Source organism: Entelurus aequoreus, linkage group LG12 (assembly GCF_033978785.1).
Source record: "Entelurus aequoreus isolate RoL-2023_Sb linkage group LG12, RoL_Eaeq_v1.1, whole genome shotgun sequence".
In the NCBI taxonomy this organism is placed as follows: Eukaryota; Metazoa; Chordata; class Actinopteri; order Syngnathiformes; family Syngnathidae; genus Entelurus; species Entelurus aequoreus.
In genome coordinates this window covers 65505227-65521945 of record NC_084742.1, presented here as the reverse complement: position 1 = coordinate 65521945, position 16719 = coordinate 65505227, and the positions used below count along the sequence as shown (strand labels likewise).

The 16719-nt window shown below is 36.8% G+C and overlaps 1 protein-coding gene across 1 annotated transcript in view; it reads right to left on the bottom strand.

Moving 5' to 3' along the window:
* Nucleotides 1-216: 216 nt before the first annotated feature.
* Nucleotides 217-16719, bottom strand: part of LOC133661308 (metalloproteinase inhibitor 3-like) — a 35779-nt gene continuing 19276 nt past the window's right edge. The window contains exons 3-5 of the mRNA XM_062064437.1: nt 12888-12999; nt 7474-7595; nt 217-929 (exon numbers count right to left, since the gene is read on the bottom strand). Of these exons, the coding sequence (XP_061920421.1) occupies nt 732-929; nt 7474-7595; nt 12888-12999 (432 nt within the window). The 3' untranslated portion in view covers nt 217-731. The remainder of the gene's footprint in view (nt 930-7473; nt 7596-12887; nt 13000-16719) is intronic.

Here is a 16719-nt window from a genome sequence, read left to right as displayed (position 1 = left end):
GGAATATTGGATGTCCGATTCAGGAATATTGGATGTCGAATTCAGGAATATTGGATGTCGAATTCAGGAATATTGGATGTCTAATTGAGGATTATTGGATGTCTAATTCAGGAATATTGGATGTCGAATTCAGGAATATTGGATGTCGAATTCAGGAATATTGGATGTCTAATTGAGGATTATTGGATGTCTGATTCAGGAATATTGGATGTCCGATTCAGGAATATTGGATGTCGAATTCAGGAATATTGGATGTCTAATTGAGGATTATTGGATGTCTGATTCAGGAATATTGGATGTCCGATTCAGGAATATTGGATGTCGAATTCAGGAATATTGGATGTCTAATTGAGGATTATTGGATGTCTGATTCAGGAATATTGGATGTCCGATTCAGGAATATTGGATGTCGAATTCAGGAATATTGGATGTCTAATTGAGGATTATTGGATGTCTGATTCAGGAATATTGGATGTCCGATTCAGGAATATTGGATGTCGAATTCAGGAATATTGGATGTCCGATTCAGGAATATTGGATGTCGAATTCAGGAATATTGGATGTCGAATTGAGGAATATTGGATGTGTAATTGAGGATTATTGGATGTCTAATTGGGCGCTAAAGTATTCCATCAGAAGTGCGAGCAAACAGGCACGGCAACGCATTTCTTGTCCTTTGTCGCCCTTGACTGGGGCGCCACTGTGGGGGGCCAGGTGGAGTCAGGGGGCCCTCAGGGGTCGGTGGTGTTGACGGCGGTTTTGTCGCGGGCGCTCATGCCGCGGTGCCAGCCGCAGTAGCCCTCCTTCTGCTTGCTGCAGAAGTAGTGGCGGGACTGGTGGCCCGGGTGGCCGAAGTGGGACAACATGTCCGTCCACAGGCACTCGCTCTTGGACGTCACGAAGCAGGGCAGGTAGTGGCAGGGCTTGATCTGCGCACACACACACACACACACACACACACACACACACACACACACACACACACACACACACACACACACACACACACACACACACACACACACACACACACACACACACACACACACACACACAGCCATGAATAAAAGTGCATATTAATCCATCACAATCCTTATGTAAGACCAGAACACATATATTTTTCTATTGTTATGCATTCTAAGTCGTAACATACGGCGAGTAAGAGGTGGCTAACAATGCAAATAACAGAAGTGCTCTAAGCCCTCTTAAAACACCCATGTACATGTCGTGACCTGAATATTAACAAGTATTAGCGATATTGTTATTATAAGTAAACTATTTTTGACAAAAAGCAGATTTAAAGGGGAACTGCACCATTTTTTTTGGACATTTGCCTATAATCCACAATCCTTATGTAAGACAAGAACACACGTCTTTATTTTTCTGTGTGTTCTAAGTCGTAAAATATGGCAAGTAAGAGGCGGCTAGCAAACAGCTAATGAAATGACACTATTCTGCCCATGAAGTCATCTAAAAAACATGTCGTGACCTGAATATTAACAAGTATTAGCAATGTTGTTATTATAAGTGCTAACACAGACAAAGTATTTTTGACAAAAAGCAGATTTAAAGGGGAATTGCACTATTTTTTGGAAATGTGCCTATTATTCACAATCCTTATGTAAGACAAGAACACGTCTTTCTTTTCCTATGCATTCTAAGTCGTAAAATATGGCAAGTAAGAGGTGGCTAACAATGCAGGTAATGAAATGACACTATTCTGCCCATAAAGTTATCTAAAAAACATGTAAAAAGCACCAACAATACTCCATTTACATGTCGTGACCTGAATATTAACAAGTATTAGCAATATTGTTATTATAAGTGCTAACGTAGACAAACTATTTTTAGACTCATGTTTGTCAAAAACCAGATTTAAAGGGGAACTGCACTGTTTTTGGTATTTGGCCCATCATTCCCAATGTTTATGTAAGACAACAACACCCGTCTTCCTTTTTTTATGCATTCTAAGTCGTAAAATATGGCAAGTAAGAGGCGGCTAGCAAACAGCTAATGAAATGACACTATTCTGCCCATAAAGTCGTCTAAAAAACATGTCGTGACCTGAATATTAACAAGTATTAGCAATATTGTTATTATAAGTGCTAACACAGATAAAGTATTTTTGACAAAAAGCAGATTTAAAGGGGAATTGCACAATTTTTGGGAAATGTGCCTATTATCCACAATCCTTATGTAAGACAAGAACATACATGTATTTCTTTTTCTATGCATTCTAAGTCGTAAAATATGGCAAATAAGAGGTGGCTAACAAACAGCGAATTAAATTATCACTATTCTATCCATAAAGTTATCTAAAAAACATGTAAAAAGTGTCAACAATACTCCATTTACATGTCGTGACCTGAATATTAACAAGTATTAGCAATATTGTTATTATAAGTGCTAACGTAGACAAACTATTTTTAGACTCATGTTTGTCAAAAAACAGATTTAAAGGGGAACTGCACTGTTTTTGGTATTTGGCCCATCATTCCCAATGTTTATGTAAGACAACAACACCCGTCTTCCTTTTTTTATGCATTCTAAGTCGTAAAATATGGCAAGTACGAGGCGGCTAACAAACAGATATTGAAATGACACTATTGTGCCCGTAAAGTCGTCTAAAAAACATGTAAAAAGTGCCAACAATACTCCATTTACATGTCGTGACCTGAATATTAACAAGTATTAGCAATATTGTTATTATAAGTGCTAACACAGACAAACTATTTTTACACGCATGTTTGTCAACAAGCAGATTTAAAGGGGAACTGCACTGTTTTTATTACATTTTGCCTATCATTCACAATCCTTATGTAAGACAACAACACGTCTTCCTTTTTCTATGCATTCTAAGTCGTAAAATATGGCAAGTAAGAGGCGGCTAACAAACAGATATTGAAATGACACTATTCTGCCCATAAAGTTATCTAAAAAACATGTAAAAAAGTGTCAACAATACTCCATTTACATGTCCTGACCTGAATATTAACAAGTATTAGCAATAGTGTTTTACCTACTTCTAAATCACCAATCCTGGTCACAGTGGCGACAAATGAAGTACGTTTCTTACATGTACCATTATCACTGGAGGACGAGGAATAGCTAAACATGCTTCGCTACACACCGTAGCGCACCGGTGTCACTGGGAAAGGGAAAGTGAACGTTGTGATGCGTCTGTGAAATTAAAATGAGCAAAACACGTACATATCACATGTTGTTATGAATGTTGCTAGATACTACATATATACTTATAAAAAGGTGATGGAGGTTTTGTTAGCTGACTTTTGCTATTTTTGATTAGAACGCATAAAAAAATAAGTTGTCTTCCATAAGGATTTAAATGGTAAACAAAATTCCCCACAATGTGCAGTTTTCCTTTAAGTTAGGCCACACTTTGAACAGACATCGTACAGTAAGTGATTGTTTCAGCATGTTTGTATATCTTCTTTAGCACTTAGCAATACTGCTACATGATGCTTGGTGTTTGACTAAAGCTGCACACAGCTTCTAAAACTTGTAGATCATCCTCCTTATATTCAGGCTCAAAAATAGAAGTTTCCGGATCATCATTTGTCCCAAAGTAGTCTTTGTTGTCTCTCATCAAGTCTGCCATGATTAGTAGTCTTCTTGTTGTTGAAGGGAAAGTGAACGTATTTTGCTCGTTTTAAGCATATGCTTAAAATTAGCAAAATACGTACATATCACATGTTATTGTGGATGTTACTAGATACTACATATATACTTACATCATGTACGTAAAACCTTGATGGATGTTTTTTTAGAGTGCCTTATAGGCGGAATATAGCGACCTACATTGTTAGCCGGGAACAGACATTTCAAAAAACTTAAATGGTGAACACATCACTTGTTATTGTGACTGTTACTAGATACTACATATATACTTACAGCATGTATATAAAACCTTGATGGATGTTTTTTTAGAGCGCTTTATCGGCGGAATATAGCGACCTACATTGTTAGCTGGGAACAGACATTTCAAAAAACTTAAATAGTTTCAAAGAGGTTTCCGTTTAGTTGATTTCTGTTGCTTATGTACAATACAAAATAAAATAAAACCATGTCTGGACAACAAGAGATTTCTTGTGCGTTGGCACTGGAACATACATTTAAATATATATATGAATATATTAGGGCTGCAACTAACGATTAATTTGATAATCGATTAATCTGTCGATTATTACTCAGATTAATCGATTAATAATCGGATAAAAGAGACAAACTACATTTCTATCCTATCCAGTATTTTATTGAAAAAAACAGCATACTGGCACCATACTTATTTTGATTATTGTTTCTCAGCTGTTTGTAAATGTTGCAGTTTATAAATAAAGGTTTATTTTTAAAAAAAATTTCAAAAAAAAAAGTAATAAAAAAAATAAATAAATAAAAAGCCTCTGCGCATGCGCATAGCATAGATCCAACGAATCGATGACTAAATTAATCGGCAACTATTTTAATAAGCGATTTTAATCGATTAGTTGTTGCAGCCCTAGTATGTGTAAATATATATATATATATATATATATATATATATATATATATATATATATATATATATATATATATATATATATATATATATATATATATATATATATATATATATATATTAGGGCTGCAACTAACGATTAATTTGATAATCGATTAATCTGTCAATTATTACTTCGATTAATCGATTAATAATCGGATAAAAGAGACAAACTACATTTCTATCCTATCCAGTATTTTATTGGAAAAAAACAGCATACTGGCACCATACTTATTTTGATTATTGTTTCTCAGCTGTTTGTAAATGTTGCAGTTTATAAATAAAGGTTTATTTAAAAAAAATAAACAACAATTTTATTAAAAAAAACAACAAAAAAACCTCTGCGCATAGCATAGATCCAACGGATCAATGACTAAATTAATCGGCAACTATTTTAATAATCGATTTTAATCGATTAGTAGTTGCAGCCCTAGTATATATATATATATACATATATATATATATATATATATATATATGTATATATATATATATATATATATATATATGTATATATATATATATATATATATATATATGTATATATATATATATATATATATATATATATATATATATATATATATATATATATATATATATATATATATATATATATATATATATATATATATATATATATATATATATATGGATTTAGCCAAAATAAGAGGCATAATTTGTTTATAGCAGTGGACATGTGTACATATCACATGTTATTGTGACTGTTACTAGATACTACATATATACTTACAGCATGTATATAAAACCTTGATGGATGTTTTTTTAGTGTACGCATCACATGTTTAGTGTACATATCACATGTTATGATGAATGTTACTAGATACTACATATATACTTACAGCATGTATATAAAACCTTGATGAATGTTTTTTTAGTGTACGTATCACATGTTTAGTGTACATATCACATGTTATGATGAATGTTACTAGATACTACATATATACTTACAGCATGTATATAAAACCTTGATGGATGTTTTTTTAGTGTACGTATCACATGTTTAGTGTACATATCACATGTTATGATGAATGTTACTAGATACTACATATATACTTACAGCATGTATATAAAACCTTGATGGATGTTTTTTTAGTGTACGTATCACATGTTTAGTGTACATATCACATGTTATGATGAATGTTACTAGATACTACATATATACTTACAGCATGTATATAAAACCTTGATGGATGTTTTTTTAGTGTACGTATCACATGTTTAGTGTACATATCACATGTTATGTTGAATGTTACTAGATACTACATATATACTTACAGCATGTATATAAAACCTTGATGGATGTTTTTTTAGAGCGCTTTATTGGCTCCATCGTTAGCTGACTTTTGCTAAAGTGCGCTGATGATTTTTCCCCCCAAATGATTCTGTTCAGCGCTCTCGTGCCTGCAGGTGTTTTGCACAAAAAAAAAGGAGGAGGAATTACGCCGTGTACCCTCTCAAGGAGGTAATGAACGGAAAAGGCTGTTTATTGACAGAAAGAAGTCAGCAGCTGCAGAGACATGCCCATATTTGGCATCCGAATGTGGTGCAACTTCCTGCTGTGGAGCGGTTAATCATCATTTGGCGAGGAATGCGGAAGCGAGTTTAACTTGAACGATGCTCGCTCAGCCAAAGATTGATAGGTGGTCTCTTTCCTTTTTACAACATGCTGTTCACACCTGTGCCTTTTATTTATTTATTCATTTCATACATTTATTTTACACGGATGGCTCCAAAAGCGCCTTATTGCATAGTAATAATATCCACTGCTCAAACATGAGAAACAAATATATATTTATTTGATTCATTTAAAAATGTAAATGCCTCTCATTTTTAATAATTCTCCCCAAATATGTTTTGATACCTGACAGGGCATTTAATTAACAATGGAGCCAATGTAGGTCGCTATATTCCGCCTATAAAGCGCTCTAAAAAAACATCCATCAAGGTTTTATATACATGCTGTAAGTATATATGTAGTATCTAGTAACATTCATAATAACATGTAATATATACATGATGTAAGTATATATGTAGTATCTAGTAACATTCATAATAACATGTAATATTTACATGATGTAAGTATATATGTAGTATCTAGTAACATTCATAATAACATGTAATATTTACACGATGTAAGTATATATGTAGTATCTAGTAACATTCATAATAACATGAAATATATACATGATCTAAGTATATATGTAGTATCTAGTAACATTCATAATAACATGTAATATATACATGATGTAAGTATATATGTAGTATCTAGTAACATTCATAATAACATGTAATATATACATGATGTAAGTATATATGTAGTATCTAGTAACATTCATAATAACATATAATATATACATGATGTAAGTATATATGTGGTATCTAGTAACATTCATAATAACATGTAATATATACATGATGTAAGTATATATGTAGTATCTAGTAACATTCATAATAACATGTAATATATACATGATCTAAGCATATATGTAGTATCTAGTAACATTCATAATAACATGTAATATATACATGACATATTTTCCCAGGAGATGTTCTATATTTTGAAATAAAATGTCGATGCTCCTCTTAGACACACGTAATAAAAGTGTTTGCTGCTAAATGAAACACAAAATCAAACATTATGTCACGACTGATCCCACCTTTCCTAAAAAAATAATGTGAAAAAAATCAACTTAAATAAATTTTATTCTAAATATCGGTTATCGGCATCCTAGTAAACGGTATCGGACGATCTGGAAGTCAAGAACACTTCCTTCTGTTTTCCCCCAAGCATGACGGGACGTTTGAGCTATTTCACACCAGGTGTTGTAATCATTAAATAATGAGCCTTGGCTCCTCCCCCCTCGCCGTGTCCTTGCCAGCCATTGGCTGCTCACCTTGCAGCTGCAGCCCAGCTGGTAGCGATGGTTGATGCCTTTCTTCTGAGCCAGGGACAGTCGCTCCCACCTCTCGTTGAAGTTGCACAGCCCCGTGTACACCTTGCCCTCGTACACCCGCCCTGAGGACGCAGAAGGTCGGGTCACGGAATGTTCCGGAGACGGCGTCTTTGAGTCCATTGTGGACAATTCTCATTAGGATCAAAACGCCTCAAGTAATAGCTCACACCACGATGGAGCGTACGCATGTAAAATGAGCTTGAAAAGAGTTAGCATGCTAACAGTTAGCAAGTCGTGTGACTCTAAGTTGTTCGGCTGCAAAATTTTTCAGCCGAATGTTGTTGTTAGCATGCTAACAGTTAGCACGTGTCAAATACCAAGTTGTATCAATGTAAGCATGCTAATTTTAGCATGCTAACAGTTAGCATGTGTCAAGTACCACGTCATGTGACTCTGAGGTGTTTGGCTGCAAAATTGGCTAAAAAAAAAAAAGTTAGCATGCTGATGTTAGTATGCTAGAATGCTAATGTTAGCGAGTGAACACTTAGCATGTGTCAAGTACCAAGTCATGTGACCCGGAGGTGTTTGGCTGCACAATTAGCTAAAAAAATGTTAGCATGCTAACGTTAGTATGCCATAATGCTAATGTTAGCGAGTGAACAGTTAGCATGTGTCAAGTACCAAGTCATGTGACCCGGAGGTGTTTGGCTGCACAATTAGCTAAAAAAATGTTAGCATGCTAACGTTAGTATGCCATAATGCTAATGTTAGCGAGTGAACAGTTAGCATGTGTCAAGTACCAAGTCATGTGACTCTGAGGTGTTTGGCTGCACAATTAGCTAAAAAATAGTTAGCATGCTAATGTTCGTATGCTAGAATGCTAATGTTAGCAAGTGAACAGTTAGCATGTGTCAGGTACCAAGTCATGTGATTCTGAGGTGTTTGGCTGCACAATTAGCTAAAAAATTGTTAGCATGCTAAAATGCTAATGTTAGCGAGTGAACAGTTAGCATGTGTCAAGTACCAAGTCATGTGACTCTGAGGTGTTTGGCTGCACAATTAGCTAAAAAATAGTTAGCATGCTAATGTTAGTATGCTAGAATGCTAATGTTAGCGAGTGAACAGTTAGCATGTGTCAGGTACCAAGTCATGTGACTCTGAGGTGTTTGGCTGCACAATTAGCTAAAAAATAGTTAGCATGCTAATGTTAGTATGCTAGAATGCTAATGTTAGCAAGTGAACAGTTAGCATGTGTCAAGTACCAAGTCATGTGACTCTGAGGGGTTTGGCTGCACAATTAGCTAAAAAATAGTTAGCATGCTAATGTTAGTATGCCATAATGCTAATGTTAGCGAGTGAACAGTTAGCATGTGTCAAGTACCAAGTCATGTGATTCTGAGGTGTTTGGCTGCACAATTAGCTAAAACATTGTTAGCATGCTAACATTAGTATGCTAGAATGCTAATGTTAGCAAGTGAACAGTTAGGACCAAGTTATATGACCCTGAGGGGTTCGGCTGCAAAATTGGCAAAAAAATTGTTAGCATGCTAACGTTAGTATGCTAGAATGCTAATGTTAGCAAGTGAACAGTTAGGATGAAGTTATATGACCCTAAAGGGGTTGGGCTGCAAAATTGGCAAAAAAATAGTTAGCATGCTAACGTTAGTAGGCTAGAATGCTAATGTTAGCGAGTGAACAGTTAGCAGGTTTCAAGTACCAAGTTATATGACCCTGAGTTGTTTGGCTGCAAAATTGGCAAAAAAAAGTTAGCATGCTAGAATGCTAATGTTAATTTTCAGTCCCTGGCAGACGTGTGACATGGTGTGTGACATGGTGTGTGACATGGTGTGTGACATGGTGTGTGACATGGTGTGTGACATGGTGTGTGACATGGTGTGTGACATGGTGTGTGACATGGTGTGTGACATGGTGTGTGTGTGGTGTGTGACATGGTGTGTGACATGGTGTGTGACATGGTGTGAGACATGGTGTGTGACATGGTGTGTGTGTGGTGTGTGTGTGGTGTGTGACATGGTGTGTGTGTGGTGTGAGACATGGTGTGTGACATGGTGTGAGACATGGTGTGTGACATGGTGTGTGACATGGTGTGTGACATGGTGTGTGACATGGTGTGAGACATGGTGTGAGACATGGTGTGTGACATGGTGTGTGACATGGTGTGAGACATGGTGTGTGACATGGTGTGTGACATGGTGTGTGACATGATGTGTGACATGGTGTGAGACATGGTGTGTGACATGGTGTGTGACATGGTGTGTGACATGATGTGTGACATGGTGTGAGACATGGTGTGTGACATGGTGTGAGACATGGTGTGAGACATGGTGTGAGACATGGTGTGTGACATGGTGTGTGACATGGTGTGTGACATGGTGTGTGACATGGTGTGAGACATGGTGTGTGACATGGTGTGTGACATGGTGTGTGACATGGTGTGTGACATGGTGTGTGACATGGCGTGTGACATGGTGTGTGACACGGTGTGTGACACGGTGTGTGACGTGGTGTGTGACATGGTGTGTGACATGGTGTGAGACATGGTGTGTGACATGGTGTGTGACATGGTGTGTGACATGGTGTGTGACATGGTGTGTGACATGGTGTGTGTGTGGTGTGAGACATGGTGTGTGACATGGTGTGTGACATGGTGTGTGACATGGTGTGAGACATGGTGTGTGACATGATGTGTGACATGGTGTGTGACATGGTGTGAGACATGGTGTGAGACATGGTGTGAGACATGGTGTGTGACATGGTGTGTGACATGGTGTGTGACATGGTGTGTGACATGGCGTGTGACATGGCGTGTGACACGGTGTGTGACACGGTGTGTGACACGGTGTGTGACACGGTGTGTGACATGGTGTGTGACATGGTGTGTGACATGGCGTGTGACACGGCGTGTGACACGGTGTGTGACGTGGTGTGTGACATGGTGTGTGACATGGTGTGTGACATGGTGTGAGACATGGTGTGTGACGTGGTGTGTGACATGGTGTGTGACATGGTGTGAGACATGGTGTGTGACATGGTGTGTGACATGGTGTGTGACATGGTGTGTGACATGGTGTGTGACATGGTGTGTGACATGGTGTGTGACATGGTGTGTGACATGGTGTGAGACATGGTGTGTGACATGGTGTGTGTGTGGTGTGTGTGTGGTGTGTGACATGGTGTGTGTGTGGTGTGAGACATGGTGTGTGACATGGTGTGAGACATGGTGTGTGACATGGTGTGTGACATGGTGTGTGACATGGTGTGTGACATGGTGTGTGACATGGTGTGAGACATGGTGTGTGACATGGTGTGTGACATGGTGTGTGACATGATGTGTGACATGGTGTGAGACATGGTGTGTGACATGGTGTGTGACATGGTGTGTGACATGATGTGTGACATGGTGTGAGACATGGTGTGTGACATGGTGTGAGACATGGTGTGAGACATGGTGTGAGACATGGTGTGTGACATGGTGTGTGACATGGTGTGTGACATGGTGTGTGACATGGTGTGAGACATGGTGTGTGACATGGTGTGTGACATGGTGTGTGACATGGTGTGTGACATGGTGTGTGACATGGTGTGTGACATGGTGTGAGACATGGTGTGTGACATGGTGTGTGACATGGTGTGTGACATGGTGTGTGACATGGTGTGTGACATGGTGTGTGACATGGTGTGAGACATGGTGTGTGACATGGTGTGTGACATGGTGTGTGACATGGTGTGTGACATGGTGTGTGACATGGTGTGTGACATGGCGTGTGACATGGTGTGTGACACGGTGTGTGACACGGTGTGTGACACGGTGTGTGACGTGGTGTGTGACATGGTGTGTGACATGGTGTGAGACATGGTGTGTGACATGGTGTGTGACATGGTGTGTGACATGGTGTGTGACATGGTGTGTGACATGGTGTGTGTGTGGTGTGAGACATGGTGTGTGACATGGTGTGTGACATGGTGTGTGACATGGTGTGAGACATGGTGTGAGACATGGTGTGTGACATGATGTGTGACATGGTGTGTGACATGGTGTGAGACATGGTGTGAGACATGGTGTGAGACATGGTGTGTGACATGGTGTGTGACATGGTGTGTGACATGGTGTGTGACATGGCGTGTGACATGGTGTGTGACACGGTGTGTGACACGGTGTGTGACACGGTGTGTGACATGGTGTGTGACATGGTGTGTGACATGGTGTGTGACATGGCGTGTGACACGGTGTGTGACACGGTGTGTGACGTGGTGTGTGACATGGTGTGTGACATGGTGTGTGACATGGTGTGAGACATGGTGTGTGACGTGGTGTGTGACATGGTGTGTGACATGGTGTGAGACATGGTGTGTGACATGGTGTGTGACATGGTGTGTGACATGGTGTGGCGTGTGTGACGCGCTCACGGAATTGCGCCGCCGTCAAAGCAAGTTGTAGACGCCACCACTCACACGCCTCAAAATAGACGCCCTAAGAGCTGCGGCCATAGGGGTGGGGGTGGGTGTGTGTGTGCCAGAGTCTACTACACTTGTGTTGGAAATAGCAAGTTGTAAAATGAAACTAGCCTGCTCACATGTAATTATGAGTTGTGGGAGAGGAACAACCACACAAAAACATCCTGGAAGTGGAAGTCAGGATTTTTAAGTCATATATATATATATATATATATATATATATATATATATATATATACACACACACACATACGTGTAGACTGCAATATGATGGCAGTCACACATCAGAGATACGTGTAGACTGCAAGATGACTCAACACCCAAATGTTATATGTTCCATTGAGAATATAGAACGTTACACACGGCACTCAAAAATCTATAAAAATGTTTTAGTACGACTTTAGTAAGCTAAGAAGCCGCGCCGCTTGGTGGATTGTGGGAGCATTACAGCTACCATAGTCAGACGTACTGTGCTTCAACATAGGAGTATTACTATGGTGTGTGTATAAGGTAAGACATATTATCTGGCATGTTTTTTTTCCCTCAATATTATGCAAAAGCAACTTTTCTTACCTTCTGGTACCTGCTGATGTGTATTTGGGATCTGCATAAGTCCTGAAAAAATTTGCTCGCGTCCATATTTATAAGCTTCTTCTTTGTCTCTATCTTCTTGTTATGTGACAGTCATCCTCCGCTGTTGCCATTTCCAATATAAAGTAGTGTAAAGTCCTTACTTATATCTGTCAGTGAACTCACCATGAGAGCACTAAAACATACCGGTGTGGTGAGTGTACATTATTCACCCAAGGAACTTTAGTTATTAGAGAGTTCCGCTCGGACGTTTTTTTGTCCACGGTCAGAAAAGCCTTCATGGACTTGGGAAGTAATGTTAGAGTCCAGGCAGCAGGTGTGAGCAGAGTGGTATGTCGGCGTCCTACCTGTGATCAGGTACTGGTACTTGTTGATGTCCAACTTGACGCCGCACAAGCTCTCCGAGGCGTCCGTGTAGATGTGCTGCACGTGCGGCACTTTGTCAAAGCCCTTGTACATCTGGAAGACACCAGCAGCCACGCTTGAGTTGAAAAAAAAACCACACTTCATTCCCGTGAGAACCCTGCGTGACGGAGTGGTTAATTCCGACTTATCAGGTCTTCACGCCAACCTTCACTCTTACTTTAATTAAAGTGAGGGTCGAGGCAAAACCTGCAGTCACTTCCAGACTATATGCCACTGCTTTTTTTTTTTTTTTTACCTACGCTGCGAGTTCTGCGGCTGATAAAACGGCGCAGCTAATTTAGTGAGTTACTTTCAGTTTGTTTCAAACACGATGCAGTTACGGTGTGATGCATCACATGTTTCAATACAGCACCTCCGAAAAGGAGTAGGAAGAAGTGGAGTTTATTTAATCCTCCCAGTTGTATCCCATTTATTTTGGTCTCTGTTGGTAACGGAAGAGTGAATAAATTAATAAATAAATATACCATAAGTAAGTAAATATAGGTAAACAAACAAATATTAGACATATAACATTAATTAAAGTTCTCATTAATAAATCGTTAAGTAATTTATGGTTCAATTAGGAGATGATCGAACCTGCAACCCCCGAGTTGCTGGCACGGCGGCTCTACCATCCGAGCCACGCCGATTCGCCTCTAAAAACAGAGTAGCATAAATTCCGGACGATAAGCCGCAACTTTTTTTTTCCTACGGTGCGGGTCATTTATGGAGTGGCCTTCCGTTTGGACTACAGCGTTCAACCGGAAGTAGAAGTGCCGTTCCGTCTTCTAGCCATCCATAGCGTTTCTACTTGCATGCATTCTTCATTCATCGCTCCAAGCAACGTTTGTTAGTTTTACAATATAACTACAACTATTTTACAATATATAACTACAACTATTTTACAATATAACTACAACTATTTTACAATATAACTACAACTATTTTACAATATAACTACAACTATTTTACAATATAACTACAACTATTTTACAATATATAACTACAACTATTTTACAATATAACTACAACTATTTTCCATTTTAACTACAACTATTTTAAAATATATAACTACAACTATTTTACAATATATAACTACAACTATTTTCCAATATAACTACAACTATTTTCCAATATAACTACAACTATTTTCCATTTTAAGTACAACTATTTTACAATATAACTACAATTATTTTCCATTTTAACTACAACTATTTTACAATATAACTACAACTATTTTACAATATAACTACAACTATTTTACAATATATAACTACAACTATTTTACAATATAACTACAACTATTTTACAATATAACTAAAAGTATTTTCCAATATAACAAACTATTTTCCATTTTAACTACAACTATTTTACGATATAACTATAACTATTTTACAATATAACTACAACTATTTTACAATATATAACTACAACTATTTTACAATATAACTACAACTATTTTACAATATAACTACAACTATTTTCCATTTTAACTACAATTATTTTACAATATAACTACAACTATTTTACAATATATAACTACAACTATTTTACAATATAACTATAACTATTTTACAATATATAACTGCAACTATTTTACAATATAACTAAAACTATTTTACAATATAACTACAACTATTTTACAATATAACTAAAACCATTTTCCAATACAACTAAAACAATTTTCCAATATAACTACAACTATTTTCCAATATAACTACAACTATTTTCCAATATAAGTACAACTATTTTACAATATAACTACAACTATTTTACAATATATAACTACAACTATTTTACAATATAACAAACTATTTTACAATATAACTACAACTATTTTACAATATTAAGATTAAAGTACCGATGATTGTCACACACACACTAGACTACAACTATTTTACAATATAACTACAACTATTTTACAATATAAGTACAACTATTTTCCATATAAGTACAACTATTTTCCATTTTAACTACAACTATTTCACAATATATAACTGCAACTATTTTACAATATAACTACAACTATTTTACAATATAACTACAACTATTTTGCAATATAACTACAACTATTTTACAATATATAACTATAACTATTTTACAATATAACTAAAACTATTTTACAATATAACTAAAAGTATTTTCCATTTTAACTACAACTATTTTACAATATAACTACAACTATTTTACAATATATAACTACAACTATTTTACAATATATAACTACAACTATTTTACAATATAACTACAACTATTTTACAATATATAACTACAACTATTTTACAATATATAACTAAAACAATTTTACAATATAACTACAACTATTTTACAATATAACTACAACAATTCGTGCATACTAAAGCGTCCCATGTGTGAAGTCTGTAGGAGTGTTTTCATGCGTATTTATACATGCTATCATAATCGTAATGAAGCTAGCGTCCTTAGCGTTAGCTAATTTAGTGTCCGAGTGTCTGTGCTAGCATCTTTTACTTACTTACAATGACGTTCTTTTTGTATTGTTTCCGTTTTGTAAATTCGCCAAGACGCAGTTAGCGGGTCCATGACCATGACTTCTGTTTTGTTTGATCGGCCGTTTTACTGCCTTGTTACAGACCCCGTTTGGAAACAGTTAAGGTATGTAAATAAACATTTACACAATATTTCTGCGTAAATAACTAATTTTACAAGGTATATATCTGCGGCTTATATACACAAATATTTTTAGTTTTAAATTTAGTGGGTGTGGCTTATATAGTATAAAGGCGCTCGTTAGTCCAGAAAATACAACAGTAATTTTACTCTTGATTTTAATCATAGTCAATCATTTTTTTCTAACCTACTTACAGTTTGCAACCTTGTCAACTGATATGTAAACTGCTAGCTGATTGGAGAGCTAGCTTTGCGCAGCTAGCGGGATCTATGACCATGACTTCTGTTTTGTTTGATCAGCCGTTTTACTGCCCTGTTACAGTTGACTTGAGTTTGATTATATTTGGAACATGCATGCATACAGCGTGATGCATCACAACTCCCGGTTCCTCTATTCAACATGTTCGAAAAGGAGCAGGAAGAAGCAGAGCTTATTTCATCCTACCCCTATTGTTTCCCTTTTGTAAATTCGCCAAGACGTCACCGTGGAGTGATTGAGTCCGTTTAGCTGATTGGAGAGCGAGCTTGCGCAAGCTAGCAGGTCCATGACCGTGACTTCTGTTTTGTTTCATCCGCCGTTTTACTGCCTTGTTGCAGACACCGTTTGGAAACAATGAAGGTATGTAAAAAAACATTAACGAAATATTTCACTGCCCATTCCGGCTAATATATAGAGAACTGTATATTTTTTTTAAATTATATATATATTTATTTATTAAGTCAAAAATATTAAAGTTTGGTGATTTGGTAAAATTGCAAACAGCTAAAATGATGTACAAAGCAATCTATAACCTGCTAGCAAAGAATGTACAACATTTCTTCTCAACTAAGGAGGAGAAATATAACCTTAGAGGAAAAAATAATTTCAAACATTTATATGCACGTACAACACTTAAAACTTTTAGCATAACAGTATGTGGGATTAAATGATGGGATGGATTAAGTAAAGAAGTTAAAAATTGTACTGACATGATCCGGTTTAAGAGGTTGTTTAAATTAATAGTGCTTACAAAGTACAAAGAAGAAGAATTATGAGAAAAACTTCCAACCTTATTGAAAATAATCTTCATCTCAGTATGTTAATAATGACTGAATTAATTAATTACATATTACAAACTGTTGTAT